This window comes from Malania oleifera, chromosome 2 (assembly GCF_029873635.1).
Source record: "Malania oleifera isolate guangnan ecotype guangnan chromosome 2, ASM2987363v1, whole genome shotgun sequence".
NCBI classification, from domain to species: domain Eukaryota; kingdom Viridiplantae; phylum Streptophyta; class Magnoliopsida; order Santalales; family Ximeniaceae; genus Malania; species Malania oleifera.
The window spans coordinates 136062097-136080293 of NC_080418.1; the positions used below are offsets into that span (position 1 = coordinate 136062097).

At 36.1% G+C, this 18197-nt stretch overlaps 1 protein-coding gene across 1 annotated transcript in view; it reads right to left on the bottom strand.

Moving 5' to 3' along the window:
- Positions 1 to 212: 212 nt before the first annotated feature.
- The window catches only part of LOC131149885 (rhodanese-like/PpiC domain-containing protein 12, chloroplastic), a 48676-nt gene continuing 30691 nt past the window's right edge, over positions 213 to 18197 (bottom strand). The window contains exons 8-9 of the mRNA XM_058100676.1: positions 596 to 697; positions 213 to 487 (exon numbers count right to left, since the gene is read on the bottom strand). Coding sequence (XP_057956659.1) covers positions 617 to 697 — 81 coding nt within the window. The 3' untranslated portion in view covers positions 213 to 487; positions 596 to 616. The remainder of the gene's footprint in view (positions 488 to 595; positions 698 to 18197) is intronic.

Consider the following 18197-nt stretch of genomic DNA (forward strand, 5'->3'; position numbering starts at 1 on the left):
TAACTAACCTACCAAAACTAATTATTCCTAAGAATAGGCATTCTACAAACCAAACACAACCTAAATATTATTAAAAAATAAAAAAATTTATTTTAATATGATTAAAAAATAAGGAAAAAATATTAATCTAGTACAAAATCAATTTTTTGTTCGTTGATTTGGTACATTATCTATTTTTTCTTATTTTCCCTAAAAACCAAATACGCAAAATATATTCTTCATATTTTTCTTTCATTTCCTCCATATTTTTCCAAGTTTCAAAAGGCCTAAATGTAGGGGGGGAGCAAAAAAGCAATCCATCTTTCAACATTCTTTCCGCAAACAGGCAATGCTAAATCCCTAGATTCGATCGAAGTTGTATTTCCAAAACCCTAACAAATGGTTACATTGGACGGGGCATTAATGCCATCAACTATGGGGGCAAAAAAAGAGCTATTACATTTTTGCACCAGACATTCTCATTTCCTGCTATTTCTCTCTTGAGGACCTACGAAAAATTCAAAGATACCAAACAATAAGATACACGCGACGTAATTCTGAAATCTGAAACAAATAATAAAGTAAATAAGAAGAAATAAAGAGAGAAAAGAGAGACCTGAAAAGTAAGAAACATTTTTTAGTAAGTTGGTACTGATGGATCGGCCTCCGTAGCATACGCATGAATACCCCCCGTCACGTTGAATACTCTCTTAAAACCCTGAACAATTGGAACCATGTTCGTCAAAGATGATCTCCATCATTGCTAATTACAATAAATCAGTAAAACAAAATGGTGGAGATAAAAACCATCCTAGGCCACACATCCATATCAGAATGAACAATTTAGTTTGCCAAGCAAGCACATGATGCAGCATCTTTCAAGCATCAACTTGAGGGAAAGAAAATGAAATGAAAAGAAAAAGAAAAGAAACAAGTGTCTCGTGTGTGCGCATGTGCGTGTGATGGAAAAATGCTTTGCCTAATGTTTAAAAGAATTGAAGAACTGACTGATCAAGTTTTGTTTTCTAACAGCTAAATTTATAAATGTGTAGACATGCCACTTGCATCGCTGCAAGTGGGGACTGGCCTAACATTCTTCACACAGATCACAGAAAAAGATTTTGCAGCAATGCAAGTGGTGTATTGTGGGCCGAACACTCTTCATGCAGAATATAGTTACGTAGCTACCATTTCTTTCGCTATGTAATCATTTAGGTTAAATCTTCATTACATGTGAGTTTTCTATGGAACTTTCTTTCTCCAAGACATGTAAATACACTCTTTATCACATTTAATTGACGACTTTGAAAGGGCATTCACTAATATCAGTGTTATCCTGTTTCTTTCCATTATTTTACAATCCAACAGTCTTCAAGATAAATCTCATCTACGATATCTAATGAGTTTTACATTAGAGTGTAACCAAGGCTTTAATTTTGAATTCAACTAAAATTTCAAGGCTTTAAAAGTGTTGAATTTTGATAGAAAATAATGTCCATGTCAAATTTGATTTCTATTTTAAAAAATGATAGAATTTAAATAGTAAAGCATAAAATTCTTTTATGAAACTTTAGAAACTGCCAAAAGACAAAATAATGCACAACTTGGAACAAAAATTTTTGTATATAAAATAAATCAATGACAAGTGTGTGGTATAAGGGGCAATCTTAGTATATACAATTAATATAATTATTTTATTAGCAAAGAAATATTATTGTAAATTGCAGGGCATCAAGGGGAAGAGGAACAAATACAGCAAGAACAACAAATAACAAAAATATACTAGTCATAATAGTACATCTATGAAATCAAAGCATAAAACCTATACTACCATTGACATGATAGTAATCCATCCTATGCACACAAAACAAGCAGTCATAGGATCTGGCATTAGAAAACATCAAATTTTCCAAGTAGTCATACTCCCCTTTTACTCCAAGTCTTATGCCTATTCAAAGCATAAAACCTATACTACTATTTACATATTAGTAGCCCATTCCTTGCATGCAAAACAAGCAATCGTAGGCAAGCATGATGCCCTAAACAAGTTTGGCTCATGACATTCTCCTCTACACATGTACTCAACGTCCTCTTAGACTTTCGCGCTAGGTACCCTACAACTTTATCCACAAGCAATTCCATGTCTTCCACTAAAATCTAGTCAATTTCTTTATCCCTAATGCCTTTCCACTTTACTAAGAACTCGTTTGACTTCTTCTTGATGATGTGAATTGTCTATCTACAAGAATGACTTCAACTTCTCTTTTGTTATGTTGCGTTGTCTTTGGAGGTGCTTTGATTGACTGAATTCTACTTGGATCTTCAATGTTGAAGTTGAATGGCTTGAGACAGCTAACATGAAATACATGATGCATCTCCATCGAAGCCAAAGGATCAACATTGTAAGAGGCCTTCCTGACATTAGTGAAGATAGGAAGTGGTCCTTCATATTTGCGAAGTAGTCCCCTATCTCGAACCTGTAGTGACCAAATTTATTCAAGATGGAGCTTAACAAGCACCAAACCCACATTGAAGTGCAACAGTCTTCTCCCCTAATTTGCCCACTTCTTCATTCACTTAGAAGATTTCTCCAAGCAGGCTCTAGCAATATTTGCATTTTATCTCCATTCCTTGGTGAAGATGTATGCTCTTGGACTCTTTCCTCTATATAGCTCATCCACTGTGTGAGGTAATAACAACTATTGGCCTATAACAAGCTTAAAAAGGCTCTTGTTGGTTGTCGAGCTCTTTTGAGCATTGAAACAAAACTGAGCTATATTGAGTAAATGCACCCAATTCTTCCAATTAGCGGTGATGAAATAACGCAAGTACTCTTCTAGTAGCCCGTTGATCTCTCTCTATCCATCTGTCTGCAAGTGGCAACTCAAATAGATGTCAAGCTATGAACTGAGGATTCTGAAAAGATCTATCTAGAAGTTGCCAATGAATCTTGAGTATCGGTCACTGATGTCTTTGTAAACACCCCAATCAGTGTTTTGAAAGGCATCTTTGAGTCGCGCCTCAAGGTGTATGCGTAAAGGTGTAAATCCAAGAAAGCGTTCGCCTCAGCCAACAAAGCATACACCTCAGCCAAAAAACCATGCTTTTTTACGCCTCATAAGCAAGGCGTACGCCTTTCGGTCTCCCGCGAAGCTTCTTCTCCTCTACTCTGTCATTGAAGCCTGACGAAGCCTTCGCTGTCTCTTCAAAGCCCGAACGAAGCTCGACAAAGCCTTTGCTCTCTCTCAAAGCCTCTGCTCTCTCTTTCGAAGACTCGACGAAGCTCAGCGAACCCTCTACTCTCTCTTTCGAAGCCTAAACGAAGCTTGACGAAGCCGACAAAGCTCGGCGAACCCTCTGCTCTCTCTTTCGAAACCTGGACGAAGCTCGACAAAACCTCTACTCTCTTTCGAAGCATCGGCTCTCTCTCTCTCTCAGCATCTACTCTCTCGAAGCATGTGCTCTCTCTACCTCTCGAAGCCTCTGCTCTCTCTCTCTCGAAGCATTTGCTCGCTCTCTCTCTCTCTCGAAGCCTATGCTCTCTCTCTCTCAGCATCTGCTCTCTCTCTTTCGAAGTCTTTGCCCAATGTGTCTGAGTTTTTATTCGTCTCTCAGGTTTTTGTTTCATATTTTAATTGTTCAAATTAAATCTGCCCCTGCTGAAATGTCTGAAGTTGATTCAAGGGGCAAAAAAAAAATATTTTGTTTGGAAATACATATTTTCTCCATTATTCTTACATTTTTCTCATTTTAATACTATATATATAATTTTTTATTTATTAATCATTTTAAAAAGTCCCAAAAGGCTTACGCCTCGCCTCGCGGAGGGTAAAACGCCTCGCCTTATGCCTTCGCCTTTTAAAACACTGACCCCAATACTTCATAATATGTTTGAAAAACAATTATGGTGTCTCCTCTGGCAAATAATACTTTGGTGCAGGTATGGAAGTATCATTCTTCGAAAATCTGTTTATAACCACAAGTAGAGACCCCATGTCTCCCACTCTTGGAAGGCAAGTGATGAAGTCAAGTGAAATACTCCCCCATAGTCTCATTGGTGTTTGAAGGCAATCCAGCAGCATTGCAGTCTTCTTCCACTCCAGTTTGTCTTGCTGGCAAGTGAGACAAGTATGGGTATACTCAACCACATCATCACACATATAGCCAATAATATCTTTGTTTCACATATGGTGTCATGACACTCTCTTTGTAGTGTCCTCATATCTCTAGATCAAGGCACAAAAAGTCAATTACCATGTGCCATCAGCAATCCATCTTCTACCCAGAAGTAGTGCACTTTGCACTATTTTGCTTACTTTTTTAGGTTTTGGGCAACTAGATCTTTGGAAAGGTACTCTTTAATATGCTCCCACATTGTTGTGGTAACCTTACTATCAAGTGTGTTATTGTCTGTAAGGCCACATCCTCAACCTTTCTACCTGGTGCATTTATGATTTGGTTCATCCACCCCACATTATGCCCAAATAAGATATTAGACTTCACTAGGAATTACTATCAATGGGTTTGTTTGGATGATAACTTTGGCTATGTAAAAAAGTGACTGACAACCGAGTGATGTGTTTTCACCACAAACTTAGACCCAAGTAGGTAATGTTGAAAATATAATAGAAGGAAAAATATTTACTAAAAATAATAATAAATGGCAGCCTAGTGCATAAAGCTCCCCGCGTATGTAGGGGAAGGGGCGAACCACAATGGGTCTATAGCACGCCGCCTTACCTTACTTTTTTGCAAGAACCTGCTTCTCGCCTCGAACCCGTGACCTCTAGGTCACATGATGACAACCTTACCGTTGCGCCTAAGCTCCCCTTTTACTAACAAAAATAATATTAAATAAAAATTTAAAAATATAAATACTTAATTAGAAGCTGAGGCATGGAAGGCCCATTGTCCTTAAAGTACGATTTCGCACCTGTGGAGAACATTTCTCGGTGCATATAGTTACTACATGCACGACCTCCAAGATTACTCAGCTGGCTTAGTTTTGTGTGCACTCACTAGAGCTTTAGGAGATGTAGTGTCATTTAATTACCCAACAAAATATATATCTCAAATGAGAGTAGAATATAGAGTTGTTATGAAGAAGAAAAACGTATTTTGAAATGAAGTTGGATCACAGTTTATATAGGTAAAATTAAATATAACTTTAGGCATCATAAATACGAAAAGTTAAAGTAGTTTTTAAGAACATTAAAACTAATTTATTAAATCTAACATATACTTAATTAAAATAGAACCGACAATTGCTATATAATATTTATTAAACAAATATTTTTTAATTTGAAACATCCAACATTAATATCAACAATCCCCCACATGGTTCAAATTAATAAAAAACGAAGAAAGATAAAAAAAACCAGTGTTGAATAACTACGAGATGTAATGATTGGGTGACAATACCTTTCAGTTTGAATTGCACTTAGAGAAAATATGTTATGAGTTACAAGAACTTGGTGAATATTACAATTCTCGAACCAAATTCTTTTAAGATAACACTATAAACATATCACTCACAGAACATCTCTAGACACAAAACTCCTACGTGTGGTATGAATAGGCCATGCAACGCACTTGGATATTCATGAGTGCTCTAGAAAGTTTAAGCCCAGTAAATTTTCATAGGAAGTGGCTCGACTTCCACAGCCATATAGATGAATCCATGAAGTGTGTAATTGTAACTAAACACACCACCTAACAAACCATATGGATTTATTAAGAGATCAACTCAACCTTACAATCGTTACAGTTGCACCATTCAAAACACCATACAAATGATCAAAACAAATAATAATGCTCACCAAACTACTCAATCACAATGAACCTAATTCATGGGATCTCCAATCACATGGGTTGCCATCATTAGTAGTTAAGGGCTTAAGACACATCCCCCTTGATGTTTACTTTCTATTAGTTTTTTAGTTGGTCCTTTAGTTAAGGAAATCATTAATCAACAGTTGTTTCTCAATTCTCATATTTTGACCATATTGATACTAGGTACCGTCATATTTTTGTAATCACACTAATAATAGCTCAATTTTACTATTCAATTAGTTCTAGTTAGTCCACAAATATACTAACCAAAGCTAATACTATGGCTATGTGTCTATTATCCACTTGGACAATGCACTATAAAATTACACATCTATGTGTGTTATTATCATATTCGAATTAATTTTCATGTGCCATTTAGGGCTCTAAATTTAGGTGACTCTATCACCATGCTATTGCTTAGGCAGTCAGTGAAACTAAATACAGATCATTTAATAGTTGTATGATAGATTAGATACAAAACAAAGGCAAAGAGATATATTTAAACTTGCTAAAACTAGAGAAAGGAAGAGTAAGGGCTTAAGAAATGTAAAATGTATAAAAAGTGACGATGATATTGTCTTGGTTAAGGACAAAGACATTAAAGAAAGATGACGAAGTTATTTTAGTAAGTTGTTTAATGAAAACAAGATAAAAGGCTTAAACTTAGAATTGTCAAGTGAGGAAAAGACAAAAAATATGAGATTTATTCGCAAAATTAGAGTTAACGAAGTTAAGTTTCCACTAAAAAAGATGAAAAATGGGAAAGCTATGGGACCAGATAACATCCCAATTGAAGTTTGGAAATGCTTAGGTGATAATGGAATTATATGGTTAACTAATTTATTTAATACAATTATAAAAATTAAGAAAATGTTAGATGAATATAGGAAAAGCACTTTAATACCTATATACAAAAATAAAGGAGATATTCAAAATTATAATAACTATCGTGTAATTAAACTTATAAGTCATACGATAAAATCATTGGAAAGGGTAGTTAAACAAAGATTAGGGTTAGAAACGAAGGTCTCAGAAAATCAATTTGGTTTTATGCCTGGAAGATCTACCACAGAAGCTATATATCTTTTAAGAAAATTTATTGGAAAAGTTTAGGGAAAAGAAGAGGGACTTGCATATAATATTTATTGACCTTGAGAAAGCATATAATATGATACTTAGGGAAGTTATATGGCGGGTTTTAGAAAAAAATGGTGCATGTAGTAGGTACACTGATGTCATTAAGGATATGTACGATGGAGTAATGACTAGTGTAAGGACTATAGATGGAGAAACTAGAGAATTTCCAATCACCATACATGTACATCAAGCATCTGCTTTGAGTCCTTATCTTTTTGCTTTAGTGATGGACTAGTTGACTAAGAGTATTCAAAAGGAGGTTCCATGGTTTATGTTGTTTGCAGATGATATTGTATTAATTGATAAAACTATGGACGGAGTAGAGACTGTGTTAAATTTATGGAGAGAAGCTTTGGAATCTAGAGGCTTTAGGATAAGTAGAAAAAAGACAGAATATAGGAAATGTAATTTTAGTAATGACAGGAGGAATATTGGAGATAAAGTTAAACTTGATGATGAAAAAATAAATAACACTTATAGATTTCGATGCGTTGGATCTATTATGCAAGCTTAAGGAGAAATTGACAATAATGTAATGCATAGAGTTAAAGCAGGTTGGGTAAAATGGAGAAGTGCTTCAAGTGTGCTCCGTGATCTTAAAATACCCTTAAAATTGAAAGGGAAGTTTTATAGAACATCTATAAGACCAGCTATGCTGTATGGATCGGAATGTTGGGCGACGAAGAAACATAATATCCAAAAAGTAAAAGTTGCCGAGATGAGAATGCTTTGATGGATGAGTGATATAACATTGAAAGATAAATTAAGGAATGAACATATTCACAATAAGTTACGTGTAGCTCCTATAGAAGATAAGATATGGGAGGGACGACTCAGATGGTATGGACACTTGCAACGTAGCCCGAATAGCGCACCAGTGAGAAAGAGTGAGTTAGTTACTGTAGGGGGCAGTAGAATGGGTAGGGGCAGACCTAAAATAACTTGGGAGGAGATGGTGAGTAAGGATTTAATATCCCTAAATCTATAAAAAGAAATGGTCCATGATCGCATAAATTGGCAAAAAAGGATTCATATTGCCAATCCCACCTAGTGGGACTTAAGGCTTGGTTTTGTTGTTGTTGTTGTTGTTGTTGTATCATCATGTTATTGCTTGATTGTGCCTCATTTGCACCTATCTTGCTTTGCAAAAAAATTTTATAATAATTATCGAGCATATTAATTTAATACACTATCATCTATTTCACAAATGAATAGAATATCAAAACGCATTAACCCCCACAATTAAAGATAATAAATTTACTTGCCTTACAAAAATCACATAATCATATAATTGGGGAAAAATAGATGATAATTTTTTTCCATATATGTAATGAAATAGAATAAAATATTAAAATATTATCTACTGGAAAACAATAGAAAATAATATTGTCGTCTCATTTATACAAATATGCGTCTCCCATTTAAATAAACAAGTTAAGACCACAAATAAGAAGCAAAAAAAAAAAAATTCTAATTCTATTATTTAGCCACAATTTTTTTTTACTTAGACTCAAATATAATAAATCTCAAACAATATTATAGCTATTATAAAATTATAACCCCCACACTTCAATATATTTCCAAATCTGATCATATTTAAATAAGTTAAGTAAAATATTATTACGCAAATAACATATCTCTAACACGATTATACCAGAGATAAGAAATTTGGGAAACAAATAAAATTAATATAAAATACACAATACTCAAGCATGCACTCATCGTGCAAGAAAGCAATAATAACATCAAAACTTATGCAGTCCATAAACTTAGAAAATACACAAATTGTTGATATTAATGTTGATATTAATGTTGGATGTTTCAAATTAAAAAATATATGTTTAATAAATATTATATAATAGTCGTCATTTTTATTTTAATTAAGCATACATTAAATTTAACGTTTTAGTTTAAAGTTTTTAAAATATTAACTACTACTTTACGTTTCGTATTTATGATACAGGAAGTTATATAAAATTTTACCTATATAAACCGTGATCCAACTTCATTTCAAGATACATTTTTCTTCTTCAAAACAACTTTATATTCTACTCTTTTGAGATTTACATTTTTTTGGGTAATTAAATAACACTCCATCTCCTAAAGCTCTGATGTTTGTGAGTGCACACAAAACCAAGCCAGCGAAGTAAACTTGGAGTTAGTGCCCGCAGTGGCTGAATGCCCCGAGAAATGTTCTTCGTAGGCGCAAAATCGGCTTTAGGGACAATGTTCCTTCCACGCCTCAGCTTCTAAAAAGTATTTTTATTTCTATTTAATATTATTTTTATTAGTAAAAATTTTTCCTTATATTATATTTCGAACAGGTAATGCTGCCACACACGAAGACAATGTATCACCGCTAGCATCTCCCCTTCCCTTAAGTTGTGTACCTTTGTTCAGCTTCACTAAGCTTCGACTCTCGTACGCAATAGGTGGCTTATCTTGTAACAAGACTCCCTTAAGGGCATAATCGGATGCATTGCCTGTACCTCGAAAGATTTCATGATGTTCAGATGAGCAACAAATCTCACATCATGGCATCCTTCAAGTTGTCAAAATATTTCTGGCACTTCTTTGCCCACTTCCACCCATGACTGTTCTTCAACAATTATGTCAAAGGAGCAATTCTCCTCAAGTACCCCTCCACGAACTTCCAACAGTAATTGGCAAGTCCAAGAAAGGAATGCAACTTCTTCACTGTCGTTCGAATCTTCCAATCTTGAATAGCTTTCGCCTTCTCCATATCCATCCGGATATGACCTTGCTCAATCACGTGACCAAGGAATTTGATGCTCCACTGAACAAAAGAGGACTTCTCTCTTTTTACAAAAAGAGTGTTCACCTTTATCTTGTCAAACACATTCTGTAGATACTCTTAATGACTCTAGAATGGAACTATAAACAAAAATGTCTTCCAGGTTACCAAAACACACTTGTCGAGATACTCATGGAATACCTGGTTCATCAAGGTGCAAAACATCATCGGCGCATTCGTCTGCCCAAATGGCATCACCAAGAAGGCAAGAATTCATATGCCCCATACTGTGTCACATAAGTCATCTTCGGTACATCCCCATTTTCTATCCTCACCTAATAGTAGCTTAAGCGCAAGTTTAGTTTGGTGAAGTAACTTGCATGACTTAATTGATCAAAAAAAGTAGCAATCATTGAAATGGGACACTTGTTATGCATAGTCACCTTGTTAAGCACACAATAATCCACACACATTCACATGCTCCCATCATATTTCCTCTGAAACAACACTAATGCTCCAAACGGTCTTTTGGAAAGACATATATATCCCATTTCAAATAACTTTCATCAAGTTTTCCTTAACTCTACTAACTCTGGATGGCCATCCAATATTGGCCCTTTAGCAAATAGCTTCCCTCTTGGTAACAACTCAATTTCATGCTCCAAACCCTTTTTTGGAAACAAGTTGTGAGGTAATTTGTCAAGCATCACAACTTTATAGTCATCCAACACAGCTTGGATGGTAGTAGGCAGGCCTAAGTCTTCATTTACCACTAGCACAACAAGATATGTCTATTCACACCTCCCCAATCCTTTCTCGAGTAGCATGGCAAAAGAGAACTTCTTATAGTCTTCTTTCTTCACAATGGCTTGCACTATGCAAGTGTGGTCTCTCATCTAACAAAGGGTACTAGAAAATGACATCGGCATTGACTTAATCTCCCTCAAGACTTCCATTCCAAGAACCATATGAAAATCATCCAATGGCATAGTTATGAAATTCGCATGTCATGCCCACTGTCCAAGCTTCACAGTCACTGGCTTGGCTACTCCTAGAGTAGGCTAAGCTACGAAGTTAACCACTTTCATGTGTTTGAGTCCTCTAAGTTTAAGATGAGTCTCTATGGTTCTGCCTATAAAACAAAATTATGGGTAGCCCCGGTACCACACATAGCACGGGTGCTCTTTCAGTTGATCCATAGATCTACAAGCATTAACCCTTTAGCATGGGTAACTTTTCTCTTTTTTCTACCACTCCAACGCATTAACTAATCACATTGCACCCATCCTCGAGATTTCCTCCTTATCCTCATCATCTTACAATGCCTCCTCTACAACGGAAGCTTGTAAGGCATTGAAGGATAACTTGTGAGGGCAATCGGCAACCCTACCTTGACATAAGAAGCATGCCATCTTACCCTTACCGTTGCGTGTGTTATATGATTAAGACAACAAGGCTTCTTTTGAAGTTGATGCCTTTGTGTCAACTACCCCACTTTTGGGTTTGCCCTTCTTGAAAGACTTTCAACTATTTCCACCCACACCACTCTTTTTGGATGTTGTGGAACTCTGTCCAACATTGTCAATCAGGCGTTTTGTGAAACTTGTGTTGTAGGCAAGTCTTGAACTCTTTGTCAATGAAGTTTTGTCCTTGCCTATGGTTTCAACCCCTCAAGAAAATAAAACAAGTTGTCTTTCTCCGACATATACCGAATATCTAACATCAAAGCAAAAAACTATTTCATATGCTCCCTAATTGAACCATTGTGCTTAAAGTTTCTCAATTTACATCGAGCATTGTACTCCACATTCTTAGAAAAGAATTGGATCTTAAGTTTTCTCTTCAAGCTTGCCCAACAATCAACTACATAACATCCATTCTCAATTTCATCGTACTTTGTACACCACTATAGCTTAGCGTCATCAACCAAATATATTGTTACAATGGCTACTTTCACATGTTCTAAGTTAGTCCTCATACACGAAAGTATTCTTACTTTCAAATAAGTTCTCCAACTCCATAGCATCACGAGCACCAACAAACGTTCTGGCTTTTGGCACCGTAGTTCCACTATACTCCGTAGAATTGGAGTTCCCATAGCAAGAACCAGCAGGTTCATCTTTGTAGTTAAATCTGCCATCTGCGCTTGTAAAGTTTCTGTCGCCGCATGGAGGTTGTTTGACATCTCCATCATAGAAATCTGTTGATGTTTTTGCGATGTCTCCAAAGCATCAATACTTTTAGCAAGCTTGACCATCTCCATGGCCACATTGTTCGTTGTATAAGTCTGCACCTCTAGTGCTTCAATTCTCTCAGTATTGATTGATATGGTCTATTAACAATGCTTAGAAAAATCCCACAACGAAGGCAGCTAAATTCACATAGCAAGTAACCAAGCTATGATGCTAACTTTCATGGGCCAAATATTCCACACCTTGTGAAGGGTCATGCAGCACTAGCTAAAGCACTCTTGCTTAATTAGAGAGCTGAAGATTATCGCATCACAACAGTTGAACGAGGAGTAAGCGGAAGCAGCAAGCAATTCATGAAAGTAAATGGCAAGCAAGTGATAAATATTGAAGTAACATAATTTATTAACAATGCCTCCATAAGCAACGTGTGTTGAGCGAAGGAGGCAAGTAGGCTAAACACAATTAACTAATGCCAGTAAGTTTTACAAGACTGATAAATACTCACCCTCCCCTAAAGAGTTTTATATGTTATTTTAACTCTGGTGCTAGGAAACATCAAATTGTTTGAGAGGTCATACTCCCCTTTACACTATGTCTTACACCTACTCAAAGCATAAAACCTATACTACTGTTTACATTATGGTAATTTATCCAATGCACACAAGACATGAGGTCACAGGCAAGCATAATGCCCTAACCAACTTGGCTCATGACACCCAACGCAGCCTCCCAAGTGAAAAGCGACTTTCAAAAAGGCTGCTATTTCCCAAACAAGCTTCTAGGGAAAATTGTTGATGCATTGCACCAAACAACTAAGGTGATTACATTAAGAGATAACTATGAAAATACCCACCTTGCTCAAGGCCCAAAAGAGCTTATTGGAGGGTCCGGACTCTGAACATTGTAAAGGCTACTACAAAAATTTATAAGAGTATCAATCTCCCAATCATAAACATTCCTGATCAAGGAACATTCTAAAAGGTCCCCATGATTAAAGCATTCGCAGAGATGGCATACAAGGGCATCTTTATCGCAAGCAAGCCTACAAACGGAAGGGGAAAAAAAAGCTAAGTTGGGACTCGCCACCCTAAATGTCATGCTAAAAAAACACATTTCCCACACTTAAAATGAATGTGAGAGAAGAAATTCTCCCACCCACTCCTAATGAATTTCCAAACACTAGTACCATTGTCTTTGGAAACCTCCTTGGAGACCTAACTGCTGATGAAGGCCATATTTAGAGGCAATAACTTCCATCCAAAAATAATTCCTCGCAGACATGAACCTCCACAACCACTTCCCGAAGAGAGCCTTGTTCCAAGAGAGCCTTGTTGAAAGTAAGAAGAGATATAAGGCCAAGCCCTCCCTTATGCACGTGTTGTTTGAGAATGCTGCATTTTACAAGATATTTGAATTCCTTTTCCATGTTTCCCCAAAGGAATCTTCTTTGAATGCTTTCCAATCTATTGGTGCAATTACAGTGGGATTGGAAACAAAGATATAAAATAAACGAGCAAATTGGCAAAGGTGCTTTTGATGAGAGTGAGTCCACCACTTTTAGAAAGATAATTTCTTTTCCATCCAGCAAGTTTCCTTTAAACCCATGACTGCTTCAAACCCATGACTGCTTCAAACCAAAGAAGGATGCATCTGAGGTTAAGGATTTGATCAGGATCAGCCACCAAAAAAATAATAATAACATCTACAAAAGCAAGTGGGAGGCTACTAAATTCTCATTGTTCTTTTATATGCTAAGCCCCTTAAGCAAGCCACCTTCACTGGCTTAACTGTCATATGGCTCAAAACTTCCGTAATAAAGATAAACGAAAAAGAGCATAAAGGGTTTCCTTATCTCAAACTGTGCAAAGATCTAAAAAACTCCCTAGGGCAACCATTAATGAGCATAAAGAATAAGGGTGTAGAGACACAATGATTGATCCAACTACACTGAATTTCCCCAAAAGTCATCTTCATGAGGATATAAAGCAAACTATTCTAGTTCACATGGTCAAAAGCCTTCTCTATATCTAGTTTACATACTAAGACTCTTTTTCATCCGTTCAAATGTGTCCACAACCTCATTCGCAATAAGGGCAGCATCCATGATCTGCTTGCCTGCAACAAAGGCATGTTGGGTACTTCCCAACAACTTTTGCTATTGCCAATTAGAGCTTGGCAGGAAGAACCTTTGACAAGAGCTTATACGATCTACCAACTAGGATGGGATGAAAATTTTTTAAGCTTAAAGCCCCACTCTTTTAGAGATCAGAGAGACAAAGGTTGAATTGATGCTAGCCACAAATATGCCTATGTTGTGGAAGTCATTGAAGACTCCAATGATGTCATTCTTGAGAGTCCCAAGCAATCACGTTAAAAGTCGTCAGCCCTGTGGCTTTGTCACCATTGCAGCTCTAGAGAGCTGAAGTAATTTTATCTTCCTCAAAGGGTCTCTCGAGCCATTGAGCCGTGGAGAAGTTTAGTTTTTTGAAGGAGATACCGTTTACAATTGGTCTCCAAGATTTTTGCGCAGTATACAAATTTCTATAAGATCGCAAAATCCCCTTAATATCCCCCTCCACTAGGGGCTCACCCTCCACTTCCACTTTTGTCATTGAGTTGTATCTTCTACGTGCACTAGCCTCTCGATGAAAAAACTGGTGTTCCTATCCTCTAACTTCAATCATAGGGCCCTAGATTTTTGCCTCCATGCTATTTCCTCCACAATGAGGATCTCGGCAAGGGCTTTTTTAGCAACTCTTTTAGATTTATTCTCAGCATTCAAACTCCATCTAATCTCTTGGTCATCCAACTTCATTTAAGTCATTCAAGATCCCATTTTTTCTTAGAGTGATATTGCCAAAGATAATTTTGTTCCACTACTTTAATTTCTCTGCAATTTTGTGGTGGTCATATAGCTAGTCTTCCCTGTAATCTACATGTTATGCCACCAATTCTTAATCAAATCACCAAAAAACCATGGTGATTAAGCTACATGTTCTCAGAACAAAAGTTGGTCCCCGCCCGATCCCTCCCATGTCAATCAAGGTGGGAAGTGATCTGAATGGGCTGAGGGAGTAATAATTGCAAATCTTTGCGAAAACGTTCCTCCCAATCAGCAGAAATAAGGAATCTATCAATCCTTAAGTAACAGGTGGACTCTCTTGAGTTTGACCACACCAAAGAACCTCCAATAAGGGGAAGGTCAATGAGGGTGAAACTATTCATAGAGGCATGAAACTCCTGCAAGCATGCTGGAAGAGTCAAGAGGATCCCCCACTCCTTTCGTGAGGATACAAAACCAGGTTGAAGCATTGTTTTAAATAATGGCTGTTATGTAGCATAACAGCCATTACTTAATTTTTTTTCAAGGCTCCAATACCACTACCGTTACAGACTGCACTAGCAAAGAGAAGGAAATTCACAGCTGTAATGGTCGTAACACACCCGTAACGGACCATAACGGGCGTTACAGTTCCATTATGGGCCATAATGGCCCATTACGCCTCATTACCTGCAACAGCCTTATCTCCTTTTCCTTCTTCATTTCTTTGCTTGTTTGCCGCATTTCTCTCTCTCTCCTAATAGTTGTCCAACCTAGATCTACTCATCTTTGGGTTACAAACAATAAACCTAAGCTTGCATTTGTTGTTTAAACTACAAATGTGTCCTTTAGAGAATCATAGTCCAAACTCTCCAAAAAAGTTGAATATTTGGTGGCTGATTTCACCATTTGGCAACTGAGTACTACTCAAATATGACGATCTTTTCTTTTCTTTTCTTTTCTTAATTTTCAAGCAAGCTTCCAAGCTAATCAATATCTTATGATTTTCGTGAATTATGAATTGTGATGATGATTACAATATTAGATCTTGTGATGTACACAGCTACACTTAAGCATTACTTTTTTATATTGTATTATGTGTAAAATAAATTGTATAAATAAATATTAATTAATATAAAAAATTGCTACAAGTTATAGATATACATATTTATTTTTACTTGAATATTCATTTTTTAAAATACCTTGATATTAATATTAGATCTACGATCTATATTCTGCACAAATAGAGTACCCTTTTTCACCAAAGATACATTTTAAATTATAAGATCTAAATTTATTTTTGTTTGAACTTTGTAATATTATTCAAAAAATATACTTAAAAAGCAACTAAAATTTATATAGATCTACATTCTACACAACTACACTACTTTTTTTCACCAAAGATTAATTTTTTAAGTTATAACATCTATATTTATTTGTGTTTGTAATATAAATAATTAAATAATATATACAAAAATCAAAAAAAATTTATATTATTTGAAAAAAAATTAATCTTTACACTTTATGCTTTAGTTACTTATTAGTTACTACCTAGTTACAACACACATAGACTTCAATTTTTTAAATATCATAACGAATAGTTAATGGCTATTCATTAATTGCTATTTAGTATATTAGACTTCTTAGTATTTATTAACTCCTATTTAACTATTATACTAAAATATTTAATTTTAAACTTTTTATTTTTCATGGTATGAAATTATATACCATTTTATTCTTATCTAAGGACCATAACTTCTAATTTTTATTTCTTATGTGTAGAAATCATCTAAACAAACATCAAGATGCTACCTGATAAGAGAGAGAATGAAGAGCTATCTAGTGAACATATTGGTTGGCATTTTGTTACTAAAATAAAGATTAATAGACTTGTTGTCATATGTAAATTGTGTAGAAAGAAAATTAAAGGAGGTATTAAACAGTTGAAACAACACTTGACACATAAAAATGGTGAAGTGGTGTCCAAATGTAACCAGGCAAGTTAGAGAAAAAATGATGAAACATCTACAACAATATGTTGAGAAGAAGAAAGAAAAAAAATAAAATAAATAAAATAAAAAATAAAAAAAAAATAAGAAAAGCTAGAAGCTCAAATTAGAGGAGACTTTTAGAATTTGAACGATGAACAAGATTCAAATGAGGAAAGAAAGAGATTTTCCCAACAGGATAGTGTATGATCACAACAATAATGGGAAGATAGGCAGAGATTTAGGGCAAGAACTGGTGGAAGTAGTAATTATTATGAACAGGGGGTGGATCTAGTAGTGGTACTGCCAGTGGTTTTGGTAAAACCCGGTCACATAGTGTTTGAGAAGCCGGAAGTAGTGGATGGCAATGGATCAACCTGGATGCCCTCTGAAGCCAGACTAATGGTGATAGATCCTAGTCTAGAAATAAGCAAGAGTGCCACGCAACCAAAATTAAACACCAAACTCTTGAAGGATTTACGAAGTAAATTAGGAAAATCAATGGAAAATTTCCTAATTTACATCGGATCCCACCTAATACAGCTGACTCTCCATTTACACAACCTATGATGTTGTTGTAGAGGTTGGAAAAAAGGTAAAAGGCCCTACACCCTATGAGGTGCCTGCATTATTTGGAGCAAGAGTATTGTGGAATGATGGGTTGAATATCCTCTTTTGCTGGCATATGGAAGGAGAGAGGACCTTTGAACTCTCCCCCAATAACCCAAAGGGCCTCATTTATCTCTAATTTCCACAAGCTCATTCCAAAAGAGATGCCTAGAAGGACCTTCTCCTAGGCCATAGAACCCGATGAAAATCCACAAAAAATTGTCATCCACGATCTTGAACAGGCAGGACACCAAGAAGGAATTGATGGAATGGTCTTGTAATTCCATGACCAAGTCATTGCACATGATAAGAACCCTCCTTCTGAACCAACAGATGGAGGGTCGTTGCTTTCCCTAAGGGGTTTTACTTGAAAGGGTGGCTCAAAATTGTTGACACCATCTCAGAGTTGGGTAGAAGAATCACCCCTTAGGGAAAGCAACAACCCTCCATCTACCATTATTAGACTTAGTTTGGGCAAGAAATTTACCAAACCTATTCTCGCAAAGCTCAAGCAGAAGGGTCTTATCCTTCAATCTGGTGCATATCCTCCAAAAGGAACCCTCTCCCTGCAACAAACCCCAAACTCTTCAAGCGCCAAGAGGAGCCAAATTGATTCCCCCTTTTCCTTAATGATAGAGGTTCTTCTACCCTTTCGGTTCTCAGTGATTCAAAAGAGGCCAATGAAGATGGTAATTCGCCCATCCTTTCGCATGGCAGTGTCACCAACCCTGGAAATTCAGGGCAGTGGCCATTGGAACCAGTGCAGTGGTGGCCGAGGACTGTAGTCACAAATGAGAGAGGCTCGAGAGAGTAAAAACATTGGGATTCTACAATTAATATAAATAAAATTCATAGATTAGTTAAATAATAGTTATTCAGGATGA